The sequence below is a fragment of the Trichomonas vaginalis genome, chromosome V, assembly GCF_026262505.1.
Source record: "Trichomonas vaginalis G3 chromosome V, whole genome shotgun sequence".
In the NCBI taxonomy this organism is placed as follows: Eukaryota; Parabasalia; order Trichomonadida; family Trichomonadidae; genus Trichomonas; species Trichomonas vaginalis.
The window spans coordinates 18,320,912-18,346,784 of NC_067207.1; the positions used below are offsets into that span (position 1 = coordinate 18,320,912).

At 35.3% G+C, this 25,873-nt stretch overlaps 18 protein-coding genes across 18 annotated transcripts, besides 4 other annotated features; 7 read left to right on the forward strand and 11 right to left on the reverse strand.

The window, feature by feature from the left end:
• Positions 1-3,561: part of a mobile genetic element that runs on past the window's edge.
• Positions 1-25,873: part of a mobile genetic element that runs on past both edges of the window.
• TVAGG3_0359260 (uncharacterized protein) lies at positions 1,505-2,215 on the forward strand (the record flags this gene model as incomplete). Its single annotated transcript, XM_051231393.1, has 1 exon — positions 1,505-2,215. One exon carries the CDS (start codon positions 1,505-1,507, stop codon positions 2,213-2,215), a length of 711 nt encoding a protein of 236 aa, XP_051101123.1.
• On the forward strand, positions 2,756-2,992 carry TVAGG3_0359270 (uncharacterized protein; the record flags this gene model as incomplete). Its single annotated transcript, XM_051231394.1, has 1 exon — positions 2,756-2,992. The coding sequence occupies one exon, from the start codon at positions 2,756-2,758 to the stop codon at positions 2,990-2,992; it is 237 nt and encodes a 78-aa protein (XP_051101124.1).
• Positions 5,150-5,665, forward strand: TVAGG3_0359280 (uncharacterized protein; the record flags this gene model as incomplete). Its single annotated transcript, XM_051231395.1, has 1 exon — positions 5,150-5,665. A coding segment is annotated over one exon (516 nt), but the record flags the coding sequence as incomplete, so codon positions are not given.
• TVAGG3_0359290 (organellar and viral DNA polymerase type B) lies at positions 7,899-8,857 on the reverse strand (the record flags this gene model as incomplete). Its single annotated transcript, XM_051231396.1, has 1 exon — positions 7,899-8,857. A coding segment is annotated over one exon (959 nt), but the record flags the coding sequence as incomplete, so codon positions are not given.
• Positions 9,203-9,942, reverse strand: TVAGG3_0359300 (organellar and viral DNA polymerase type B; the record flags this gene model as incomplete). The annotated part of the gene is made up of 1 exon (XM_051231397.1): positions 9,203-9,942. A coding segment is annotated over one exon (740 nt), but the record flags the coding sequence as incomplete, so codon positions are not given.
• Positions 10,321-10,506, forward strand: TVAGG3_0359310 (uncharacterized protein; the record flags this gene model as incomplete). The annotated part of the gene is made up of 1 exon (XM_051231398.1): positions 10,321-10,506. One exon carries the CDS (start codon positions 10,321-10,323, stop codon positions 10,504-10,506), a length of 186 nt encoding a protein of 61 aa, XP_051101128.1.
• Positions 10,623-11,042, reverse strand: TVAGG3_0359320 (uncharacterized protein; the record flags this gene model as incomplete). Its single annotated transcript, XM_051231399.1, has 1 exon — positions 10,623-11,042. One exon carries the CDS (start codon positions 11,040-11,042, stop codon positions 10,623-10,625), a length of 420 nt encoding a protein of 139 aa, XP_051101129.1.
• TVAGG3_0359330 (organellar and viral DNA polymerase type B) lies at positions 11,607-12,151 on the reverse strand (the record flags this gene model as incomplete). Its single annotated transcript, XM_051231400.1, has 1 exon — positions 11,607-12,151. A coding segment is annotated over one exon (545 nt), but the record flags the coding sequence as incomplete, so codon positions are not given.
• Positions 12,623-13,253, reverse strand: TVAGG3_0359340 (organellar and viral DNA polymerase type B; the record flags this gene model as incomplete). The annotated part of the gene is made up of 1 exon (XM_051231401.1): positions 12,623-13,253. A coding segment is annotated over one exon (631 nt), but the record flags the coding sequence as incomplete, so codon positions are not given.
• On the reverse strand, positions 13,612-14,107 carry TVAGG3_0359350 (uncharacterized protein; the record flags this gene model as incomplete). Its single annotated transcript, XM_051231402.1, has 1 exon — positions 13,612-14,107. A coding segment is annotated over one exon (496 nt), but the record flags the coding sequence as incomplete, so codon positions are not given.
• TVAGG3_0359360 (integrase core domain containing protein family) lies at positions 14,327-14,821 on the reverse strand (the record flags this gene model as incomplete). Its single annotated transcript, XM_051231403.1, has 1 exon — positions 14,327-14,821. One exon carries the CDS (start codon positions 14,819-14,821, stop codon positions 14,327-14,329), a length of 495 nt encoding a protein of 164 aa, XP_051101133.1.
• On the reverse strand, positions 15,375-18,278 carry TVAGG3_0359370 (organellar and viral DNA polymerase type B; the record flags this gene model as incomplete). The annotated part of the gene is made up of 1 exon (XM_051231404.1): positions 15,375-18,278. The coding sequence occupies one exon, from the start codon at positions 18,276-18,278 to the stop codon at positions 15,375-15,377; it is 2,904 nt and encodes a 967-aa protein (XP_051101134.1).
• On the forward strand, positions 18,296-19,060 carry TVAGG3_0359380 (uncharacterized protein; the record flags this gene model as incomplete). Its single annotated transcript, XM_051231405.1, has 1 exon — positions 18,296-19,060. One exon carries the CDS (start codon positions 18,296-18,298, stop codon positions 19,058-19,060), a length of 765 nt encoding a protein of 254 aa, XP_051101135.1.
• Positions 20,361-21,215, reverse strand: TVAGG3_0359390 (protein of unknown function, DUF4106 family; the record flags this gene model as incomplete). Its single annotated transcript, XM_051231406.1, has 1 exon — positions 20,361-21,215. One exon carries the CDS (start codon positions 21,213-21,215, stop codon positions 20,361-20,363), a length of 855 nt encoding a protein of 284 aa, XP_051101136.1.
• Positions 21,468-21,533: a mobile genetic element.
• Positions 21,558-21,824, reverse strand: TVAGG3_0359420 (uncharacterized protein; the record flags this gene model as incomplete). The annotated part of the gene is made up of 1 exon (XM_051231407.1): positions 21,558-21,824. The coding sequence occupies one exon, from the start codon at positions 21,822-21,824 to the stop codon at positions 21,558-21,560; it is 267 nt and encodes an 88-aa protein (XP_051101137.1).
• Positions 21,558-22,577: a mobile genetic element.
• TVAGG3_0359430 (uncharacterized protein) lies at positions 22,759-23,232 on the forward strand (the record flags this gene model as incomplete). Its single annotated transcript, XM_001317507.1, has 1 exon — positions 22,759-23,232. One exon carries the CDS (start codon positions 22,759-22,761, stop codon positions 23,230-23,232), a length of 474 nt encoding a protein of 157 aa, XP_001317542.1.
• Positions 23,275-24,051, reverse strand: TVAGG3_0359440 (uncharacterized protein; the record flags this gene model as incomplete). The annotated part of the gene is made up of 1 exon (XM_001317506.1): positions 23,275-24,051. The coding sequence occupies one exon, from the start codon at positions 24,049-24,051 to the stop codon at positions 23,275-23,277; it is 777 nt and encodes a 258-aa protein (XP_001317541.1).
• Positions 25,153-25,728, forward strand: TVAGG3_0359450 (uncharacterized protein; the record flags this gene model as incomplete). Its single annotated transcript, XM_001317505.1, has 1 exon — positions 25,153-25,728. The coding sequence occupies one exon, from the start codon at positions 25,153-25,155 to the stop codon at positions 25,726-25,728; it is 576 nt and encodes a 191-aa protein (XP_001317540.1).

The following is a 25,873-nucleotide window of genomic DNA, read 5'->3' on the forward strand; positions in this document are numbered from 1 at the left end:
TTTTCTCTTTGGTCTCTCTGGCTTTTGTTCTGGTTTTTGTTCCTTCAGTTCGGATAAAATTTGCTCACGAATTTCTTTCTTCAATGCTTCAACATCTATGACCCCTTGGGTCTTTCCGTAGGGCTTGTCTCTGAGTCATTTGACTGCAGATAAAAAAACAAAATTAAAACTTTAACCGATGTAAAATGAGCTTGTCAAAATCAGAGCGAGAGTCTATTATATTAAATGACGCAAGAGGAATACAACATCCTTTCTATTACGTAAGTCAGAGTAAAGATGGTAAAATATACGTAAGAAAAAAAAAGGCACCATTAGCGAATGCAGAAAGCGACAACATTAAGGTGCATGGCAAGGGTGAAGCCCATATAAAACCTTCTGTTCAAACTGAGCCACCAAAAGAACAAGAAGAAAAGAAGCCAGATGTACTTTCAATAACGAACCAAGAGCTTATTGCAAAGTTCGTGAATTTCATTGAAAAACAAACCGAGTCAAAGAATCCTGACCCACCAGTGAAAGAAGTTGAGACAAAAGAGAATGTACAGTTCATTGAAAATGTCAAGAAACAACTTCCACCACGAATGCCAAGAAGAAGAGTGAGAATAATGAAGTAAATAGATATTTTTATCTGAAGTAAATACATACAGAACGAACAGCTAAACGAATTTACTCCAGCAGAGCATATTCATCAGATTCGCTCATATTTCGATATCATAGACAATGCAGTTCAAATTGGTGACACTAATAGAAAATATTCTGACGCAAAGATTCCATCACAACCTGGAACTGCTAAAGATAACACATGGGTAACATTCAATCTCTCACCTCCTGGTGAAAATATGTTGGACCTTTACAATACATTCATTACGTATAAAATGGAAGGTCAATTTATTGTAGATAAAGAAATTGGTTCAGGTTCCAATAAAACAAACCCACCAGGATTTTGGATTGGTTTCGATGACGCTTTCTATGCAGTTGCTGGATATCAAATCCTTGCAAACGGTCGTATCGTATATTCTCAAAGACAACGCAAGAGAAGAAGCATATATAACTTCAAACTCACAAAACTACCGAACAAATAAAGAAAGTAGATGTTTTCTCAAAGACTCGACATGAAGATGTATGGAGTCATTCGGGAACATGCAGAACAGGACAAATTGTTAGTGGTCCAATTACAGCAGGAAAATCATTTGATTTTAAGCTTCGTTTAAGAATTCCTGTTAGAAGATTCCTTCCATTAGAAGCTATTCGATTTATTCCAGCTTTTGCAGGAAACATTCAGCTTAAAGTAAAGTTCAGTAGCGACGCCTTACAATGCACATCTATATCTGTAAATGATATCATTGCTTTCAATCCAACTCTTAAAGTTGCATTTGCTTCAGATTCAAATCCACCGACAAATAAATTTGTTCCATGGAATGAATCATTCACTATGATAACGAAGGCAGTAGAAGCTAGTGGAACAGTTACTATTACAACTGTAACCCAGCAACTATTTCGAACAAAGATGGATTTTAATGAATGTTTCATTCATCCAAAGTCATTCTCTTTAGACCCTAACATTTATACAGAACTTGTAGAACATTATACAAACGAGGCTTTATGTTTTCCTGTTAAAGTTATGGATTGGATTCCTATGGACGGTTCATTCTCAAAGAATACAGATAGTTCAAGTGCAACATTTACAGCAGCTTATACGCCTATTAATGTTAAAAGTATTTGGGCACTATTTAGAAAGAAAGACAACTATTATGTTAATTTTGAGAACCCTAAGTTTAAATATCTTCAGCTTTCCATGGGAGCTTATGGAAATATGCCTGCAGAACCTGAAAAATCATATGGACCTGTATTTTATGAAATGGTTGCGAACGCCTGCAATACAAACAATGATATGATAGGATTTAATGAAGATGTTATGAGATCATTGGTGGATGATGGTAGTGTGGAACATAAATGGGATAGCTATGACAACACACATTTCTTATGTGGTTTTCCAACAGAAGTGGACTTTTGCTTCCAGCAAGGTCAAACATCTACTGCTCCAATAACATACAAATTGTCTGTTAAAGGACCTATTGAACTAGCAACTGAAAATGTACCAAAGCCACTTATTGGATTTATGAGGGATTGTTGCTTTGCCATTCAGGTGCGTGCTAATGGCATCCCCATAATAAGATTAGATGACTATAACTTAGCTACGGACGACAGTGAGGAATAAAGGATGAACGTTTATTTTTAAAGCTTATAAATGAGTTCTTCATCAAGCTCTCGTGAACCTTCACCATCTATGAAACAAACTTTACCAAACGATTATGGAGCACCTATTGAATATTTCTTACGAGCTGCACAATGGCAAAGAGCAGTTTCACCAAGGTTAGGTGTTCCACCAGCTCCTGTCAAAAATAGCATTTGGTCAAGTCCTTATATAAGATATGGTCTCCCACTAGGTTTGCTAGCTACAGCAGGAGCAGTTATGATGTTGAAAAGAAATAAAGCAAATGTTGTAAATAATACTGAAGTAGTTGAAGTTAAACAAACTCCAACACCTTCACAAGCAAAACCAACGCCTTCACAAGCAAAACCTTCAATGACTCCTGAACCTATGGAAGTACAAACTCCTGTTCAAAAGTCAACTCCTAAACCGACTCCAACATTTAAACCAGAACCTACTCCTCAAATAAATCGTAAAACTCCTGCGTTTCCTTACTGAAAAAATAACGTTATTTTTATTTAATATTAAAATTTTTATTTGATTGAAATGACAAATAAAGTCACTGAAGCAATGAAACAAAAGTTTTTGGTAGAATACATTAAATCAGGAACTATTCCAGAAGGTTTTTACATTCATACTATGAAGGATGGTAGAGTTCAGTTTAGAAAGATAAAGCAACCATTAGATAGAGAAGGTATATTAAGGAAGATTAAACTTCATGAGGACAACATTGCTGAACTTAGGAAGAAGTTAGAAGAGTTGGAGAAAGGAAGAGAGTTATAAAGCAATGAATTCAACAGGGTGAAAAAACAGGTGAAAAAAGAGGTGAGATCTCACCACTTCACCTAAATTTATTTTTGTGCTATGTTTTCATACGTGTGAGGGTGGTGATATCATTAATTTTTAAGTTTATTTTTTATTTTACTGAAAATTTTTATTTGGATGTAAATGACAGAACAAAAGCAACTCATTCGAATTCCACAGTATAACAAACATACATTTAAACATTTATTCTTCCTTCCTGAGCATAACATGTTCTTTCAAATACATCCGAGACCAGTTGACTTTTCATTGACTGTGTATAAAGATAGAAATAGTTATATCATTAAACCATACGATGACGAAGGTAAGTTATGTAAATTGTACGTTAAGAAGTTAGAGAAAGTTTATGGCTTCAAGTATGACTACAATAGGGTTAACACTGATGATGAAGATATTGAGGAAAATTTATGAGAACATTAGTGAAGTCGTTAGTGAGAACGATAGTGAGAACGTTTATTTTTTACATTAGTGAGTTCGTTAGTGAAGTCATTTATGTGTCAGATGGTTTTGTAAATATTTAAGGTTAACTTGGGTAAGGTGGAACGCAGTGCCGCCGTACCCAACTTAACCATACTAACTGAAGTTATATATGCTTCTTCTCTTGCGTTGTCTTGAGAATATACGATACGACCGTTTGCAAGGATTTGATATCCAGCAACTGCATAGAAAGCGTCATCGAAACCAATCCAAAATCCTGGTGGGTTTGTTTTATTGGAACCTGAACCAATTTCTTTATCTACAATAAATTGACCTTCCATTTTATACGTAATGAATGTATTGTAAAGGTCCAACATATTTTCACCAGGAGGTGAGAGATTGAATGTTACCCATGTGTTATCTTTAGCAGTTCCAGGTTGTGATGGAATCTTTGCGTCAGAATATTTTCTATTAGTGTCACCAATTTGAACTGCATTGTCTATGATATCGAAATATGAGCGAATCTGATGAATATGCTCTGCTGGAGTAAATTCGTTTAGCTGTTCGTTCTGTATGTATTTACTTCAGATAAAAATATCTATTTACTTCATTATTCTCACTCTTCTTCTTGGCATTCGTGGTGGAAGTTGTTTCTTGACATTTTCAATGAACTGTACATTCTCTTTTGTCTCAACTTCTTTCACTGGTGGGTCAGGATTCTTTGACTCGGTTTGTTTTTCAATGAAATTCACGAACTTTGCAATAAGCTCTTGGTTCGTTATTGAAAGTACATCTGGCTTCTTTTCTTCTTGTTCTTTTGGTGGCTCAGTTTGAACAGAGGGTTTTATATGGGCTTCACCCTTGCCATGCACCTTAATGTTGTCGCTTTCTGCATTCGCTAATGGTACCTTTTTTTTTCTTACGTATATTTTACCATCTTTACTCTGACTTACGTAATAGAAAGGATGTTGTATTCCTCTTGCGTCATTTAATATAATAGACTCTCGCTCTGATTTTGACAAGCTCATTTTACATCGGTTAAAGTTTTAATTTTGTTTTTTTATCTGCAGTCAAATGACTCAGACAAGCCCTACGGACAAGACCCAAGGGGTCATAGATGTTGAAGCATTGAAGAAAGAAATTCGTGAGCAAATTTTATCCGAACTGAAGGAACAAAAACCAGAACAAAAGCCAGAGAGACCAAAGAGAAAACTTAGTGACAAACAACTTGCTGCATTAGCTGCTGGAAGACAAAAGAACCCAAGACTACTGGCGAAGAAAGCTAGAGAAGAAGCTGAAGCAAAAGCTAAAGAAGCTGAAGCAAAGAAAGAGTAAATGGGTTATTTTTATCGGAACTAAATGTATAGACAAATACCTTTATCTATTGCGTTCAGTAGTGAAAACCCTGACGTCAAAATAAAGGGGAACAGAGTAACGTTTAAGTTTCCAACAGACTGGATTGTGAACATAAATGAAGAGAAGTACATTGGCATAACATCTATGTATATAACACGTGCTTTCAGAAAGGTTGACTTTATACTTCAAGTCGAGATAGAAAATGACGAACAGTCTTTAAGCGCCCAAAACATTCACATATACAAATACTTCAATGACAGTACGACGTTAGAAGACTGTATAATTACATTTTACGAAAATTTTCAAAAGAAGTTTAACATTGAAGTACAAACTTTACAGCCTTTACGTGAGTTTCTTGCACAACTGAAAGAAGAAGGAATTGTAGAAAGATTAATAGCGTTTCATTACGAGTTTGTATCAAATGCCGATGGAACTCATGACTGTCAATTCATTGTATTCTCACCATTCAATGAAGTAGCTAAAGAGAAAGAAAATCCATTACGTATAAGATTTCAAATCTCTGAACCAAGTGATGATTTCAAGACTGTTTTCAATTATGATGCAATGCTTCCGAGGAAAAATGAATTTTCCGAAATTAGATTTCCAGGTATTTGGGATAGAAAGCAAGCTATATTATATTCAAACTTAAGTAAGGGAGTTGAAAATGAGTTCATTGGTCATACAAGATCTTCACCACTTCCTAACCCTAAATACTATAAATTAACTGGCTTCAATCGTGAGTTTTGGATAGACATGTTCTCCACTCATGACCATAACTGCCCAGTGTTCTTACCTCCAGACCATAAGGACTGTCTCTACATTGAAGCACAACTCTTAAACTCTACCATCACAGTATTGTAAAATCTACGCTAGCTTTATTTTTATCACGAATGACCTCATTCATGACCTCATTGCTGACAAAAATAAATGACCTCATTCATGATCTCATTCATGACCTTATTCATGACCTCATTGCTGACAAAAATAAATGACCTCATTCATGACCTCATTCATGGCCTTATTCATGACCTTATTCATGACCTTATTCATGACCTCATTCATGACCTCATTGCTGACAAAAATAAATGACCTCATTCATGACCTCATTCATGGCCTTATTCATGACCTTATTCATGACCTTATTCATGACCTCATTCATGACCTCATTGCTGACAAAAATAAATGACCTCATTCATGATCGCATTCATGACCTTATTCATGACCTTATTCATGACCTTATTCATGACCTCATTCATGACCTCATTGCTGACAAAAATAAATGACCTCATTCATGACCTCACTGCTGACAAAAATAAATGACCTCATTCATGACCTCATTGCTGACAAAAATAAATGACCTCAGAACTTCAACTTACGAATAAAGCTTGTTTTAGTCGTTATTGAGAAGTTAAACTTTTCAGCAAAGCAAGGACTAGAAGACTTACATAAGTCGAATGCAATCTCTTGACCGTCATAAAGTGCTTTATATAACTTCATAACACTGAACTCAGAGTCTTTGTCATATGTTCCAACAGGTATGTGAATGTTCTTATCTTCATTGTAATAGCATTGAATAGCTTCAGGAAACATTTCATTTGCTGTTAAAGCAAGGACGTCTTGTTTGACACCTTTGCAACGTGCATGGAATGCAACTTCATTTAAATCGTTAGTGAGTAAGTCTATGTAGGTCTTCTTTCCACAAAATATTGACTTGTATGCTAAACTTTGTTTTCCAGGTGTTATTTCTGCGAAGTCAGAATGGAACTGACCTAATGTTTTACCAATAAGTTCTCTACCGTATCTCTTCCGAAATTCCTGAGCTAACAGTGGGATGTCTTCATTGAAAATATGCATGCTATCACAGTCCTGGTAGAAGATTTGAAGTCCCATATCTTCAGCAGTACAGAATACTTCACACATTATTCTCTTCGACATTGACAGAATGCTAACACCAAGTGGACAGAAGTTAAAGTGTCTGCAAATGCTTTTCGTTAGCTTGAAAATAGTTTTATTTGAACCATCCAAACCTTCGAACTTCACTATATGGTTGTAGTTTCTGATGGCATATCTTATAGCATCTTTGTCATTTACTATGGTTATTTTTGACTCAATAGGAGATAGAATAGTTTTGCCATAAATACTGTTCAGAATGAGCTTTATATTTTCTTGCAAAGGATTTCCTTCTTTCTTATACTTTAACCTTAACTCAAACAACTTCTTTACTTCATCTCTTATTCTAATATCTCTGTTTCCATCGTAATAGTATCCTTGCAACACTTCACATTTGACACCTTGATATTTTATGAGGTCTTGTAATGTTATATGGTCAACATACATTAAACAGCAAGTGTTTGAACTTCTGGGAACGTTAAGTTCTGGATTTAGTTCAGGGTCACAAACTATTAAAGGAAAGTGTCTATGTATTCCAATCTCTGTTATCTTAATGAGAACAAAGAAGCCGGACATAAACTTTTCACCAATGGGTTCCTTTTGGTCGTCATCGAATAAATGTCTCATGAGATACTCTGTGCTTAACATTTCTTCCTTCATAACCTTTGGAATACCTTCTAAAGTATAAAGTCTTGCTATAGCTGATGGATATAATGAAACAGCGTCGAAGTCAGCAATGAGTTTCTTTTCGCTCTTTTGTTTCATGTTATCTGACAGCATACATCTTCCACCTTGAATACAGCGTGAAATAAATTCTCTTGGTTTATTTGAGAGGTCATATAAATTTCCATTCGGGAAGTACACTCTGTTCTCAAACAATTTGTTAGCAATAGAACAAATACTAACGTAGTCATATACGTTTAAATCAAACTCTTTCAATATGTCATTGCGGAACTTAACAAAACCTTCTCTTAAAATTCTTACATCTTGTTTGCAATAAAATGTGCTATACTTTTCTAAGTCGAAGTGGTTCTCATCTATTCTGCAACCTTTGATGGAATCTATGTTTTTCATGAATGTATCTGCATCCCGGATAAACTTACATGCTTCAGAAATGACACCAGTTCTGTTGTCATTTGCTAACAAAACACTGCTGTAGTAGTTATATGGAAATACTTCTTTCGGTCCTGTTTGTAAGTTAAACATAGCAGGAAATAGTTTAAGTTTCTTATTTATAACACTGTAAGAGTCTTTTATAATAATTGCCCTTCCTTTATATAAGCCAGTTATTTGCATTGTTCGTGAACCTTTAATGATGGGAGTTCCTTTCACTTCTGTCATGTGTCTTAAGATGAAGTTTATATCATAACTGAGGTTATGGAAATATATTAAACTCTTGTCAGGAAGTCGTTCCAAAAATTCTGTTGCACAGTTCTGACCCCAAATGCTTTCACTCACAGAACCATCTTCACTGTCGTAACAGATGTTAAAGGCTTTATGAAAGCCGTCTGTGCTACACTCAAAGTCAGCAAAGAAAACGTGCTCAGGTATGAACTTACACTTAGCTTTATTTACTTCTTTTGACTCTGCTTTCTCCTTCAGTCGAACACGATACTTAGGAGAATATGACAAGTCTTTAAATGGTGCAAGGTTCTGTTTATATAAGTCAGTCGTATATGTGAAAAGTTCTCCATAAGAAATAGGTTCGAAATATTTGCACCCCCACAATGTTTTCATAACATCCCATAGAGGTGTAGTTCTATCATTACGAACAACATATTTGTTCTCTCTCTTTGTATAAATCTTCATCTGTTTCTCAATGTTCATTCCACCACACTCCTTCAAGATTTCTCTGTAATTTCTGATGAAGTATGTTGTCATTGGTAATCTTTCATTTAGCATGTAGTGGTCTTCAACAAGAAGTAAGTCAATAGTTCGAGCAGTTTCACATTCTTTTGGTATGCAGTGAATTATTCTGTTATCTTTGGAGTTGTCGAAATAACCAATGGTAACATTAAATGCTATACCTGTTGCGTCAGAAATTTCTTGTACTTTACTTTGAGGAAAGTCTCTAACACGAATGACTTCTCTCATGTGGTCAATAGTTTCTTCATTTACTCCAGCCTGAATGCAAGCATAAACGAAACAATTGTCCTCTGTCATAAGTGCTGCAGTTCTTTTGTTCAGTTCATTGAAGATTTGGTAGCGTTCAAGATTTATAGGTAATGTGCAAAGATACTTCCAGAACTGACCGTTTCTCTTCTTATAAAACTTCTTTTCACCATTATCTTTCCAAAAGCTTTCTATAAGTGCTGGGTTTCCTGTTTGCTTAAGAGCTTCCAAAATGGCTTTCTGGTCATTTGTCAGTGTGCTTTCATCTCTATATGGTCTCTTTTTGGTTTGCCTTTCTTTACATCTGACATCGTTAAGCCTTCATATTCTGTTAAATCATACATCTTTATTTCAGTAAGATTCTTTATGTTTGTCAAGAAGAAGTCATAGTGCATTTCAACAATACCTGCAGCATTTGCTTCTATCTCTGATATAAAGTTCTCCTTCAAGAGCTGATGTAGTAATGTTCCAATATTATTGAGGTTTAACGTAGAACATTCATACTTTCCACCAAGTTTATAACATACCATCCATCTTTGTTGGGAGTTTATTTTAATCTTCTCTAAGAGTCTCATGAAAACCTTACCGAAATGTTTGTGTAAGTAGTCTCTGTTTGGTTCATCTAAAGCTTCGATGTTAAAGTCAATGAGTCTATTGCCTGTCTTAACATTCCTCTTCCTATTCTCTTCATCTTTCTTTAACCATCTCTCACCTTCTTTTGGTTTGTCGTCAATGGAACGAATGACATCGTTAGCTTTGCGAACTTGTTCTATAGCGCTCTTAAACATCTCTCTTCTCTGTTGTTTCAGTGTGTCGTCTCTTCTTCTTGTTTCACCAACGTTTGCATTTGTTATGTCAAACATTTCTCTTCTTACTTCATGAGGTACTGAACGTCTATGATATAAGTCAATAGCAACGTCATTTAAAGGAAATGCTCTTGCATGGACTTCGTCCTCGCCGCGTTGCGGCTTTATGAACTCATGAATTCTATCATAACTTATTGCACCATTATAGTCTTTAATGAAGTCAGCGAGTGCTTTTTTGTTTGTCGCGTAATGTTTTGCAACATCTATGTTAGCTTCTGTAAGAAGTTGTTTTATTTCCGAGTGTTCTAACTTAGACAACTTCCGATACATCTTTAGTAGGAAATAAAAAAAATTTCTTAGAAAAAAATTAGCTTAGATTTTTTAAGGCTAGTTTTAAAATATTTCGAACTTTTTATTATAATGAAACACATGCAAGATTGCAAGTTCTTTTCATACAATGCTCTCGCTACTGCCATCAAGAATGAGTTCAATAATGCTTCAAATGTTAATGTTATCTTTAACAAGAAGTTTGTGAAAGAATCTAAGTTTGGTCAGTATGTCAGACCATTAGCTATCGTCATTGACCGCAAACGTTATACTTCACAAGAGTTAGCAGTAGTTTTGAAACAAAAGAGTTTCTTCGTGAATGTCAAAGATACTCATTATACTGTTATAAAGAACTCTAACGTTGAGTTCTTCAGTATTGCTATGAATCTTTCCGAACAGAAAGAATATAAGAAGGGTGAAACATCTGTGAAATATTATCCTTCATCTCTGAAGACAATAACGAACAAAGATGTCATACAGAAATTCTTACCAAAGGTTGAAGAAGCTTCTATTGACATTGACGAAGGAAGTGAAATGGTTGAAGAAATAGACCCTGAAGCTATTTAAGCAAAAATATATTTTAGGTGAAGAGGTGAGATCTCACCCGTTTTTTCACCTCTTTTTTCACCTCATTCTCTCTTCGTTAATGTTGTCGTGACTTCTTCGTTAATGTTGTCGTGACTTCATTCTTCCTCTTTGAAGATATCGAAATATTCTGTTATTTTTTCCTTCAGTAATGGTAAGTCTTCTTTGAATGTAAGTATTGTGCAACCTTTGATGTCATAGTGTGTTTGAGGAAGAGTATTTTTGACAATTTCCTTTATTTGCTCATTCGGTGTCATTGAAATCGGTAAGTTTTCACGATAGAACCAGTTTCTGTCAGATTTATATATCTTAGCTAAGTCATAAAAGCTTTTGTTGTTTCTTCTGACTAAATATAACATAACCATATCTTTATCTTCTTCTTTCTCCAACTCTTCAGTATAAATCATATACTTATAACTCTTTTCCTTTCCTTTTGGTACTGAACGCGGTATTCTTTTCTGTATGCTTTTGTCTTTGGATTCAATGACTTCATCTTTTGCTTGAAGTTTCTTTTCCATCTCTCCACGTTCTGCTTTATATAGTTCATCTAGCATCATGAAAATATAACAAGCATAACGAGGTGAAGCCCACATTGCTACAGCATTTACTAAAAGTCTATGAACATAATAACCTTTCAAACCAGGAGCCAAATTCTTGCGATTTTCGTACGGAATCTCTTCTCTCGGTTTTCCGAGGGAAGCAATCATATGAGGAAATTCTTCTAAAAGTTCTTTTGTCTGTTGGTTTTCAAACCAATGATATGCTTGCTTTGTAGAACGAAGAGCATTCATTATACTTTGCATTTGGTACATGTCATCTTTGACCGAACGAATGAGGCGAAGTTGTTTGTTATATTGTATGTATTCGTATTCTTCATTTATGGCTTCATGAACGATAGCAGTTGTTGTGTTCTCTGATGTTGACATTACTGTTTCTTACATACAAGATAAAAATTTTTGTTAGAAAAAAATTAGCGTTATTTTCTGACTTTCACAAAAGACCAAAAATAAACGCTTTACATGTATTTTTCAGCAACTTCGTCAAATAATTTTATAGCTTTATCTATCTCATCTACTTCAAACGTTTCTTTACCTTTCATGGGAGCACCATACATTTTCTCAAACTTTTCAAGTAGTTCTGTTTCTGCAGCTCTCATATCATTAACGAACACAACCTTGACTCTATTGACTGTAGAATCATATCTTTGAGTTATATTATATGTTCTTCCTATCTTATATCTCTTTGTATTGAAGTCCTTCGGTTTCTGAACGATGTAAAGTAAGCCTTCACTGCAACGTTCCGTATCGAATGAACCATAAGTTATGAAGTTATATCCAACAACTGGGTCTAACCATAACAAAACTATTGGTATAAGACTTTTGTCAATGAGATATGCTGTAGTTCCATAGAATCTTACCGATATCATAAGCTCAGGATTTCTTGTCAAAATTTTCTGAGTAGAAGCAATTCTAACCCAGTCCTTTGTTTTCTTTCCAGAAGGTGTTATAATGTCTGACAAAGAATATTTGTTGTATTTCTTTGAGTATCTTACGTTTAAATCACCTATTCTAACCACTTTGGTGTCATTGTCTATCTTTCTAACTGTTTCAAACTCAATGTTTGACATTACTGTCTTTACATACAAGATAAAAAATTTTCTTAGAAAAAAATTAGCGTTATTTTTCTAACTAATGAAATTCATGAAATTTGGTCATTTTTCAGCAAAAATAATGTTTAGGGTAGAAGGTTAGATCTAACCTCATTTCTACCCTCATTTCTACCCTCATTATTTATAACCGTTTTACATGGTAAACGTTATGAATTCGTGAGATTCTAAACAGTTTTGTAGCTTCTATTTCTTCGCTGAGGATATCAAAAGTTTTAACAATGCCGAAAGTTTCTTTATACTTCTTCTTGACGTCAGATAGAAGGAAATCGTCAGCAGTTGGATAGTTTTTGTTCAGAAATTCTAACATGTCCATTTTATCTTCTGCTGGCTTTTCTGCTTCTTTCTTTAAGTCTGCATAGTCGTTTCTCATACGTTCTATCTCTTTGACGGAGTAGTTATATTTCCTCATTGCTGCTTTACATTTTGAACATTGCGGCATCGTTTTTGCGTTATATTCTGAAACCTTACCTGCTAAAACAACTAAGGCGTCAATGGTTTTCTTTAAATCTGAAGCAGTTGGTTTTATCTGTTCATTCCATACCTTACCTCTTCTATCTTTATCTCTTATCTGCCATACACATTTTGCAACTAATGAAACAAAGTTGTCGTATGTCTTAAACTCCACCGATTTATATATGTCAGAGATGTTCTTATATACCATGTCGCAATCTTTGTCCATAACTTTATGGTTGCAATGATATCCTAGAAACTCATAGTTTACTTTACGTATGAACTTCTTTATTTCTACTGAGTCAGTTGGTTTCACTTCAATTTCATCGAATTCAGGAATAGTTAGTTTTTGCTGCTGAATTTCAGGCAATTTGGGTAAATGGTCAATAATGTCCTGCATTTCATAAAGATACTGTTCATTTTCTTCATCCTGTGCGGTACAGTCTAAATTACTTGTTAAAAGTTCTTGCTTTATTCTTTGTATTTCTGTTACAAAACTATATGAAGAAGGAATGAAGCTTTTCATCTCTACTAACATAGATGTTGGATTCATGACTAACGAGTTTGGTGAAGTTGTTTGAATTGTTGTTGTGCCGATTGTTGAAATCATATCTTTTATACAAAATAAAAATTTTTCTTAGAAAAAAATTAGCGTTATTTTTTCTATCTTAAGGAAATTCATGAAAATTCATGAGACCCAAAGGTCAGAGCCGCAAAGCGGCTAGGGTAGAAATGAGGTTAGATCTAACCTTCTACCCTAAACATTATTTTTGGTCGTTTATGACAAAATAAATGGTTCATTTACTCACAATATTTTTGTACAAAACGACCCCAAACTTTTAACTTCTTTTCTGCAGCTTCTAATGCTATCTTAGCGAGTTCATATTCTCTAAATTCTCTCTTTAAATCTTCTTGTTCCCATTGGTCTAGTTCGTATGGAGAATCTCTATAACCATAACACATCTCACGTTCATGTTCTAATTGTTTTTCATGCATTTTCCTAACTTCTTCTTCAAACAAATATTTTGCATTCTCTACTGTATCTTCAAGTTCTTCTTCATCTAATTTCTCATGAACTTTCTTGTCTATGGAGTCCATAATTTTTCCAACTGCTATGCAATATTTTGGAGAAGCCCACATTGCTATATAGTTTATAAGTCTTGGGTCTACATACGTTCCTCTAACCTGTTTGATTTCATCAGGAATTCCTGCATGAATTTTGTATAAAAACCAACCGTCTGTATTCCGGCGGTTGCTATATTCTTCACAAAACGCCTTATAATACTCTTCCCAGGACTTATTTTCCAACAACTTTCTAAAGTCTTTCCTAAACTGCTGACACATATTTGTTGCATTAATGTAACCATCCTTGTCTCTACGTAAGACTTCAATACCGTTATAAGTGCCTTTTGTGAATGTTTCGCCATTAGATTTGTTCGTGAATGTTTTTGCTTCGACTGACATTACTGTTCTTACATACAAAATAAAAAAATTTGTTAGAAAAAAATTAGCGTTATTTTTTCTATCTTAAGGAATTCATGAAAATTCGTGAGGGTAGAAATGAGGTTAGATCTAACCATCTACCCTAAACATTATTTTTGTCTGATTTACATCTAATGAAAAAGTTTAGAAGAATTTTCTTATTCTTTCTGGCTTATTTTTGTCTTTCCAGTACTCCCGCTCTCATGGTCCCAGATGTGTTGGCTTCGACTCTCTCAAGTTCTTAGATGGTATAACATCTTCAACGCCTCCTTCATATCTTACTTTATAAGTGTCATCGTTTATGTTGTAGCCAAGTATTTCAATAACCACTCCTCGCTTTGCTTCGTCAATGGTTTCAGCAAGTTTGCCATTACTACTCTCGACTACTTTGTGACGAGGGTAAAACGCAATAAAGTCGTCAGCAGCTTTTATAAGATATCCATTACCTTGCGTAGAGTCTACGATATAATAGTTTCTACTTAACCTTAAACGTTTCTTTGTCAACGGTTTGTCGTCAAGAACTACACGAACTTTTGTACCAGGAATGAGGGTAAATTGTGTTGAATTTCTGATATTTTGTGTTTGGCTTCGTTTCTTTTGTATATACTTTTCTTCTTGTTGTTGTGTCATTGAATTTGGTGTATGTCCTGTTGTAGAATGTGTTGAGGAATTATATACTTCGAGAAAATGTTTCATTGTTTCTTCAGTAAAGTCTCGCTCTTGATTTAAATCTCTGAGCGTTCTTATGAAGCGGTTTATGATGCCGAGTATGTTATGGTTATGGTCTTCAGTAGTGTAGTGAGTTATGTTATGCTTAATGAGAAAATCTGTGATTTCATTGCTGAGGTATGCACTGTCTTGGTCTGATGTTAAAGTACTTGGGCTATGTTCTGCTACGAACGTCTGCAAAACTCTTAAAACTTCACGAGTTCCTTTATTTTTCATTGGATATGCATATGCTTTGCGAGTGTTAACATTAATGAAGATGAGGAATGGTTTATGTCCTCCTTTTCTGCTTTGAATGAGAGTGTCAAATTGATATGCGTCAGGAGTGTTGGAGTAAATTGGTAAAAAGTAGTCGTAAGGGTTTATTTTTGTTTGATGTACAACATTTTTGTCAAAGAACCTTTTCACTTCAGCTCTGTTAGTAAATCCCCAACTCTTTGCAGCTTCATTGAACTTCTTAAATGACCTCCAGGGATGTTGTTCGAATACTTCTTTCAAACTCATTTAAGTAAAAATAAAGATTTTAACCAACTCGTATCCAAGCGTGCATTGTTATATAAGGAGGCATATAATCTTTTCCATTACCTGCTGGGTCTGTAATGCCAGCATAAACATGTGTATGGTTTCCTGCAGTTCCACAGAAAATACCTGTGCTAACATCTTTGGGGTCATCTGTGATATCATATCTATTCATACCTTGCCTATCAGAACCTGCAGCAAGATTTGTATAACCTCTTTTTGTCATTGGATGCGAATGGTTTCCTTCCACAGATGTTGTTCCACTGAACTTATGCATATGTGAAGGAAGGTTTTCAATACCTATTTTCTTTGAACCTCCCATCTTCATTGACTGCGTATTAGTGTAGAATGGAAAACTGTCAACTATTTCATACCATCTACCACCAAATAAAGTGTTTGGATTTATTGGATTCATAGACGTATAAACAGCTCCTATAGGATATATTAAATCATATATGCTCATAACTCTATAAATATATTCTAAAGAACTTATGTCATTAAATACCATTTGGAATATATCTCCCGGATGAAATGTTGCATTTGTTCCACTTTTATAATGTAATGTTAGCTCTATAGAATTATCCAAGAAAAATTCAAATGTTTCTGGTTGAATGCCTCTTACAAATTCAAATGGAGTTGCTGGTTCACCATTTATAAATTCTGTTGTGAATGTCATTGTGTCTGGTTTCGAAAATTTCTTTGTTAGTTCTGCATCCACATAAGTTTTGTCAGCTTTCTTATCTAACATTGTTGGTAGTTCATGTGTTTCAAAGTTTCTGACATGACCTTCAATGTTCATACATTTACTATTTAAGGAGTTTAGTGTATCTTTTACGCTTGTACTCGGATTCTCTAAAGGTGCACTTGAACCTAAAGTATAGTTCAATATTATGTCGTCTGCTCTAACAGTAGTGAAGGATTTATGTGTATGGTTCTTGTCAGCTTTACTATTTAATGTAGCTTGAAGTTCATTTATATCGGAGATATTGTGTTTATGAGATTTCAAAACTTTGTTCGTTGCGTCAAGTTCATCTTTGTCAGCTTTACTTTTAATAGCATCTTCAAACGTTATTTTTGTCTTAACTCTCAACATAAATCTTGGTTCAACTAATACACCGTTAACAAAGAAGTATGAAGCGTATATTTCATCGTTATAACCAAATGCTTCTTGTGCTTTACCTGTGTCATACTGTACAGTACAGTGTATGTCATAACCTTTAGCACGAATGAATTTATATCTTCTTTCATTAACATCTTCAGTGCTTATTTGTTCATCCTGTGTTAAATATCCATGGTAGTCCGTTATAATCTGTTCGTCTGAACTTATATAATGAACATGGTTTTTATCTGCTTTTTCGGCTAATTTCTCTTCTATCTCATTTATTTCAAGTTCATGCCTACCACCACCTCCCGAAGAAGTATTTTTCTTCAGCTCTTGAAGAACGTCCACTTCGCCATCTTTGGTGTCAATAATGAGACTTTGAGTTAAAACCTTTCCTGTCTTAATGGATGTTTGTAAAACTTCTTCTTCACCGTGTTCGGGGTCATGGTCGTCATCATATCTTGTGAAATCAGAGATGTTGTCATACATTAAGCATATCTGTCTCAAAAGTTCTGCTATTTGAAACTGGAACGAAAGATATACAGAACTTTCATCATCTCCTAAAGTCAAGTCTGCTTTCTTAAGTATTTCTTGAATGTATGCAATGAGAACAGAGTACCTTGGAAAATATTCGAACAATATTTCATTAGCTGTTGGTTTTGGTGGTTCTTCTGGAGTTTCTGTTGTTTCAGTTCCTTCTGTAGGTTCTGTTGGAGTTTCTGCATCTCTTGACTTCAATGCTCTTGCTCTCAAAGACCTAAATGTTAGAGCACCAGGTTTTACAAAGGACTTTATAAATGCTTTAATAGTTCCTGGTAAGTTATTGTTAGCATTAAGTAAGTTCCTTATGCTTCCATCATGTACGTCCATAGCACTATGTAAAAAATCTATACTTTTCTTGTAGTCAGCAATAGACTGACTGTGATTTTTTAAAGATTTGTCAATACCTTTAAGCCAATCTTCATGCATGTCTGATACTGAGCCAAGAATATCATTTGCTTCCTTTAGTGTATTTTGTGCTTCTCGTAAAGTATCCAATCCCGTACGTGCATTGTTTGCTATACGTCTTACAGTATCTATTTGACTCCTTGTTTCTTGCATCCAACCAGATAAAGTTTTAATAGTATCAGAACCATTTGAAATGAAGTTCAAAGCATTTTTAACGTCATCTAAAACTTCTTCACCAAGTACTGCCCATATCTTTCCGATTTGGTATTGAAGAACTCCATATGAAGCAGCTGTTAAACCAGTATTTATAAGGTTCCATATCCATGATTTAGCAGTTTTTCCATCCTTTCCATCTACACCATCCAAACCGTTCTCGCCTTGAGGTCCTTGTATTCCTTGTATTCCTTGTGGTCCTTGAGGTCCGGTGTCACCCCTCTCTCCTTTCAGTTCATCTTTATGTTCGTTATAATATTCTAATGTCATAAGGTGTACATCATTACTGCTACCAGCAACGCCGAGAATTTGTTTCTCATTCATGACTAAATTCTTTAGGCATTTAATGTTGTCGTCAAATCGAAAGCTCTTTAACAATTCAATGAGAACATTTAATACTTTCACTAATGAGGCATCTACTGTAGAATTTATATATTGCACCGTTCCATCATTTATGATAGGAACTTTACTTATTGTAATGAATGGGTCATAAGTGTTAAAAGTATCGAAATCAATGACTTTTTTAGTCTTTCCATCGTCAATGACTAAATCATTGCCTTCAATGGTTAAAGTTGAGTTTTCGTTTACTAGTTCATGTGCTCTTCTTGCTTCATTTGTTTCATACGCATATGCAGCAATAGTCATATTTTAATGAGAATAAAATGTTGTTCTATTTGCAAAGTACAGACCCAAACGAATACGGGACAGTAAAGCTACAAACAAACTTAGGTCTTCAGAATGAAGCGCTTGCTTTCAGAGTTGTTGACTTCAATACTATCGCAACTTTTGTCATAACAGATGAAACAGATTTCATAGAGATTGAAATAGATGACAAAAGAAGTGTTATAACATTTCCTAACAGAGCCGAGTACAGAATAGATAAAATTGCTGGAGTCATAGATACTCTCATAAATGAAGAAACAATTGACAACATAGATGTCGAACTCTCTTCTGAGGGAACATTGAAGTTCAGTTATGCGAAGGAGTTTAAGATAACACGAATGAGTCATAGAGTACAACTTCTTTTGGGTGCATACCATATGACATTTCCTTTGAAAAGTGTTGGCAAAACGATTGAGATGAAATCTGTTCCATACGTATGTTATGGCAACTGTTTATACATTGAGTCAAAAATAGCTAATGTCACAGGTATTTCAGGAGTTAATAGTAAAGGTTCAGTAGAATATAAATCCTTCTGTTATGCAGTCAATTCAATGTTCATTCCAAACGTTCCTGTCATAGCAACTCATTTAGGTAAATGGGTTCGCATTAGTCCTCATAATTTGAAAGACATGCAATTCAGACTTGTTGACTTTCAAGGAGAGCCTGTAGAACTGAAGGCACCAGTGCGAATGACTGTTGAAGTTGACTTTTTAGAAAATATTAAATGCAACAGCTTACAAGAGAACTCAGAGCTAAAAATATAAAGTATGAATGTTATGTATTGGGTCATGAACTTTGGTTGTTGCTGTTTGATGAAACAAATGAGTTAGTTATGTCAGTCAAGAGAACAGAAAAATATTGTGTTAGTGAAAACTGCACCAAGTCAATAAGATTAGGTTTGCATTATGAAGATGAGTTCGATACTGTTGAAGAAGTTTTGGATAGATATTACAAATTGCTAACTTGAAATTTTTTGACTGACGGCGCAAAGCGCCAAGATGGGCTCAAAGAGCCCTCCTGACTGCTTTAATTTACTAAAACATATTTCAAACAAAGCTTATAGTCAGTAGATAGTTTTGTATACTCGTTCGAATATTTATACTTAAACTCAACTCCTGTAGTTCCTGGTGTTTCAATGATGCGGATGTTACCTATTTTCATGAATAGTGGAGTTTGACCACAGCATTCGATTTCAGGGTCGAGATAGTCAATGACACATTGTTTTCCTGTTATTCGTGAGATAACATTTTCAAGGTCCTCCTTTGTTAGAATTATTTGGTTCTTGCTTATAAGATTTGTCAAAAGCTTCTTATCGTCTTTGAGTAAAATTGTTTGGTATAACTGAAGAAGGTAATGGTCTACGTTATCTGAAGGATTTGTTTGAACATTTGTGTAAGGGTTGTCGTTGGCTTCTCTTGAAAGAATTTGGTCCAGTGGTGGATACTCTAACTTAACATCTGATGTAGCGTTAGCGTTTGAAGCTGTGTTTAAATTCACCGACTTAAGTTCTGGTTCTGGTTCTTTCAAACACTCTGAACTATAGTTCTTTATAACAATATTGTTTGTCGTTCGTGAGTCAACATTTGATGTTGGTTCAATTGGAACATTAACGGCACCAGCTAAGATGGATTTGCTTCTCATTTCATATAGAATAAAAACCTTTTATATGTATGAAATGAACAATATACTCGACAAGGGTTTGAATGCAAAGCTAACGAATGAAAATATTGTTGAATTCACTGAGACAGGTGCTGTGTATAAAGATGTAGAACTACTGAACAAAAGAGCTAAGGGAAGAAGCAGGAACATGAACAAAGGGTGGAAGCCTATAAAAATTTATGTCAATGATGGCTCAGGAGGTTCAAACATAAAGTATGCAGAAAGTTATAGAGTTTATGCGCTAAAAGGTGAAAAGCCTTCATTTAAGAACAGCTATTCTAACGCATATCCTCAAAAGCTAACGGATGGGGAAGTGGATGATATGAATGACAGCAAAAATATTAACAGAAATGGCGACAGAGATGCATGGAATTTGTCTACCATCAGTCAATTGAAGGTTAAACTTTAAAACAATGTTGGTCGTTCCCATGGAATATTTTTGACTTTAATGGTATTAGTCATGATATGAATCTCAAGGTATGAACGAGGAGAGATGAGAGACTTATATGCTTCCCAAATTTCTTCAAAAGGTAATGTTATACCTGACTGTTTCCAAATGAGTTCAATATCATAACGTGAGAAACCTTGAAAGATAACGAAGTCAGTTATGAGACGTTTTATGTTTAAAGCTAAAAACCTCCATGTTTGCATAAGTATTGCTACAGTTAAATGGTAATGTCTGACTTTAGTAATGATGTTAGCTAATGGTGAGTCTGGTTTTGACACTAAACCTTTACCAGCGAAGTCGTCACAAACTAATAAAGTGTTTGAAGGATACTTTTTGAAGGGGTATTTTGAAAGTTTTGACAGAATGTAGTTTGTAAGTCGTTTCATATCGTAAACTCCTGAGTATTGACGTAAGTGGTGTTTGTCAATAATTCTTTCCATCTCCTCAGAAGTCTTTTGCATTCCTGACTGTATAAATTCAACGATGGCATAATATTTCCTCTTACGTCGAATGTAACGTTGAAGAAATTCAATGAGTTCACTGTCTGGAACTTTAACGACAGAGGCTTGAACTTTTGACATAAATGTTTTCGCTGTTGAGTCCATAGAGTCTGAAGTTGCTGATATAATGATTTGGTCATAATATGAGTCATTTCCTAAACGTTCTGTTATGAGTATATGACGAATGAGGTTAAATGTCTTTCCTGACCCCATCTTTCCACAATAGAAATAAACACCATTTGAACAGAACTCATAATCTTTGCTGAAAGGAAGAATAAGAGAAGAGTTAAGTTTGTCTGTAGTTTCATTCATGTCTTCATCTACGTCATGTATTAAATGCTTCATTTTATCTCCATTAAAAATGCAAGTCAGAAATATTCAGAACATAGCACCGAGTCTAACTGACAAGAGTATAAAGATATACTATGAACATGTTATGATGAAACCTACCAAAATTCAAGAAAGTCAGTATACTTATGAATATCCAAGACACTGGGTAGAGTATGTAGGAGGTGAGAAAGCTATTGAAATAAGACAGGTTCGAAGTATTCCAGCAGGAAGAACTGTTATATACGAAAACGATAAAAACTGTTTGACAGAGAAGTGACAACTTTACGTGTCAAAAATAGAAAAAGTGACATTTTATTCGTAATATTAAAATGAATCATCATAATCTTCTTCATAAGGGTCTTCATAATCTTCTTGATATTCTTCTTCATAATTTACTTCGTATTCTTCTTCTTCATTACTATCTTCTTCTATTTCAACCGGATTCGCCTTATTTTCTTCTTCTTCAACTTCCTCGCCTTCTTTTTCCCATTCATCTTCTTCGATTCCTTGGAGCTCTGGCATCTCATTGGCCATAAGTGAACCTGGAAGAAAATCTTGAGAGACTCCATCCACAATCCATTTTGCCGGCATTCCCCTCTTCCAAATTGGAAGTTTCTTCCACATTTCAGATGGGCTATAGTGAATTTGTTTTCCATTCACATAATGAGTTGGTAATGCTAGATGAGGTTTAGCATTATAGTACTCAACCCATTGTTGAATCTTTGCCCATGACAACTCTCTGCTCTCTATGTTAGGCCACAAGCGCTCGATTTTCCCATTTTGGTATGGACAATTGGGGACAATATATACATTATTGATCCCCGAACCCTCATAGCCTTTAGGAACTCGCCTTTATTCTCGCCGCCATTATCGGACCAAATTGTATGTGGTGGTCCATAACGGGCTATTGCTCTCTTAATTACTTTCACTGTTTGGCTAGCATGTTTTGACGAAAGATGCTGCCATTCTATGATGAGCCTTGTGCAGTCATCAATCACAGCATAAAGAATCTGACTTCTCTTTTTGCCAAGAAAGTGGATATCAACGTGCCATATTTGGTTAGGAAAGGCAGCTAAGTATCTTGTCTTTCCTTTTGGCCGATAGGGTCCCCTTGGACGTGCCAAGCCTAGCTCTCTAAAAGCTCTTTCTACCATATGTCTTGAGGGGGGATGTGGAAGAGGGTTTGTAAGATATTTAATGTTCCTCAGCTCAGATGGAAATGATAATGGAGACTCTTCAATCATAAGTCCGGAAGGAATTGTGGAAGAAATTTGATTTAGGGGCTTAAAACGTTCAATAGCGGAGAACCATGCTTGGGTAGGCGTTGGCTGTGGAACAATACCCGTCTTCATGTCCAAAAATGCCTCAAAATGAGATTTGGCATATTCGATATCTTTATTTATTTGGTTATAGGCAGAGATTATTCCAAGATGGCCATGCTGCTCAATTAGGTTTCTAATAGTTACCTTAAGATCTTTTGGTACATTAACTTTGGGTCTCCCGCGCTTAAGGGGAATAGACACAGATGGGTGAGGCTGAGGCTGAGTATTGGCAGAGAGCTGTTGCTGTGGAAGAGTGTTGGCAGAGAGCTGGCGTTGAAGAGGAGTATTGGCAGAGAGTTGTTGCTGTGGAAGAGTGTTGGCAGAGAGCTGTCGTTGTGGGGGAGTGTTGGCAGAGAGTTGTTGCTGTGCCGAAGTGTTGGCAGATAGCTGGCGCTGAAGAGGGGTGTTGGCAGAGAGCTGGCGCTGAAGAGGGGTGTTGGCAGAGAGCTGGAGTTGTGTCTGGGTGTTGGCAGAGAGTTGTTGCTGTGGAAGAGAGTTGGCAGAGAGCTGGCGTTGTGTCTGGGTGTTGGCAGAGAGTTGTTGCTGCGCCGAGGTGTTGGCAGAGAGTTGTTGCTGTGGAAGAGAGTTGGCCAAGAGCTGGAGTTGTGTCTGGGTGTTGGCAGAGAGTTGTTGCTGTCGAAGAGAGTTGGCAGAGAGCTGTCGTTGTGGGGGAGTGATGGCAGAGAGTTGTGGCTGTGGGGGAGTGTTGGTACTGCTGGCTAATGAAAGCTGGCGTTGAAGAGGAGCGTTGGCAGAGAGTTGGCGTTGTGTCTGGGTGTTGGCAGAGAGTTGTTGCTGCGCCGAGGTGTTGGCAGAGAGTTGTTGCTGTGGAAGAGAGTTGGCCAAGAGCTGGAGTTGTGTCTGGGTGTTGGCAGAGAGTTGTTGCTGTCGAAGAGAGTTGGCAGAGAGCTGTCGTTGTGGGGGAGTGATGGCAGAGAGTTGTGGCTGTGGGGGGTGTTGGTACTGCTGGCTAATGAAAGCTGGCGTTGAAGAGGAGCGTTGGCAGAGAGTTGGCGTTGTGGCGGGGTGTTGGCAGAAAGTGGGCTTTGTAGAGGAGCGTTGGCTGTTGAGAGCTGTTGCTGTGGAACAGAGTTGGTAGTGCTGGCTGATGAAAGCTGGCGTTGTAGAGGAGTGCTGGCTGATGAGGGTTCTTCCTGTATACGAGAGTCGTTTGAACTTTGTAATATCAAATAATCGGTAAGGAGAGTGTCATCTCTGTGTTTCAAAATGGATGAACACTCGTAGAGTCGATTATTATATTTAATGTAGAAAGTAGTAAACTCTTGAAGTTTGTATGTATGATGTAAGTACTCTTCAATAGTAATTAGTCTATTACATAAGAGAGCTTTGTAAAATGTTATCTTGTTAATTGATGAACGAATAGTGTTGTTGACTAATGGAACATTTGTGAGAACAATGGCTAACGGTGTGCGCCTTTGAATCTGTGCTAGAGCTGTTTCAAGCCAAGCTGAATCAACTAAGGTGTACAAATTCATTTTAAACAAATTTGAAATGAAATAATTTGTGAGAATTTGAGAATAATTTAATTATTTCAGAAGTCTATATTGAAAAAATATTCTTAACAAAATTAATTTAAATGGTTCAGAAAATAAAAAATTAAAATTAATGGGAAAAACATGATTAGGAATAATTAACAATAATAAATATCATGGTTTTGGATTATTTAAACAGCTATAAAAGAACGAATTTTACAAATTACGATAAAAAAATTATTGAAAAATAATGAAGAGGATAAGGATTTGAATCGAAAATTAAAAGGATGATTATGTGTCAAATTAAATTAAAATAAAAATTTTAGAAGATTTAGACAAGAAATAGTGCAAAGAATTAGAATTAACAAAAAATCGAAAATTTAATAAAGGAGAGATAAAATTATTGTAGTATTCAATTGAAAAATTTTATAAAATAAGGAATATAGGTAAACAAATAAGTTTCATCTAAAAAAAGGAAAATAAAAATATAAAAATTGAAATAAAAACAGAAATATAAAATATTTTTAAAATGCAAAAAAGTTTCATACTAATCGTTTTTGTATAATATTTATCATTGAAAGATTATTGAAAGATATTTTGAAAGAAATCGAAAGAGTTAAGAAATATTGAGAAGAAGGACAATTGAATGATTTTTTGGCCGATTGTGCTATGCAAAGTTGATGATAATTACAGGAAATTTTGAGATTTTCGAGGTTTTGGAGGGTGTGAGTACTATTATATGTAATAGTATCTCACACACTCCAATTCATCCTATGGCGTCGAGAAAATTTTGGTGAAATGTCGTCGCATTTCACCAAAATTTCTCGGCGCCATATAGAGTACTAGAGTCTGCGAGGTACTGATTCTATATATGTACCTCGCAGACCCTAGTTCTCAGCCAAAATGGCTAAAAATTGCTCGCAATTGTTTGCCATGTAAACTGTCACTTTTGAGGAGATTTGACATTCTGTCAAATCTCCTTTTTTCGTATATAAGAGAACAATATTATTGAAGAACTTTAATGTTTTGAGATATAATGATGAAACAAAGAAGCAAGATAGTTTCCCTGTTGCTGTGTATGTGAACTTAGATACAGGAGATGACATGAAAGTTTTTAATACAAAGCTTCAAACGGTAGTGAGAGAACAACTGACTGCGGAAGGACATCCATTACCTTCAGAAGTTACCATAGCATATAATTTTGAAACAAACTCAATAGATTTTAAAGTCGTCTCTGCAAAGAAGTCAGGTTTTACATTTAATGAAGCAGATGTATATTCGAATGAAAACTTCAAAGCTATTGCATGGTTAGATAATGACGATTGCTTTAAGAAAATCTTTAAATTCAGTGACTCAAAGATGTCAATAGATGACCTTCGTGGAATGTTACCATCGACGTTTACGGTAGAAGGTTCAGCAGGATTGCTTACAAGATTGTCAATTGGTGGTATTTGGTCTCGTGAGAACATTGTTATAAAATCCAGTATAAGTGAATTTGCTGAAGAATCTATATTATGTCTTTCAAACTATATGTATTCGCCACCGAAGCATTATAGTATAACAAACTTTGTCAGTAAGTTTAACATAAGACTTGTCGAACCTTCTTCAATGAAAGATGTTGTGCTACCTAAAGATGGAAAGGATGGACTCATTATTGAAATGATTTTAATTGCATATTAAATGAGCTTGTTCTTGAAGGTCATTCATGATGAAATAACTGTTGTAGAAGATGTTAGCAATTGTTCAGACATTTTGAAGCGTATAGATGATATAAGAAATAAGTTAGATAGACCGCAAAGCGGTGAGGGCGAAGCCCGTGAGAATG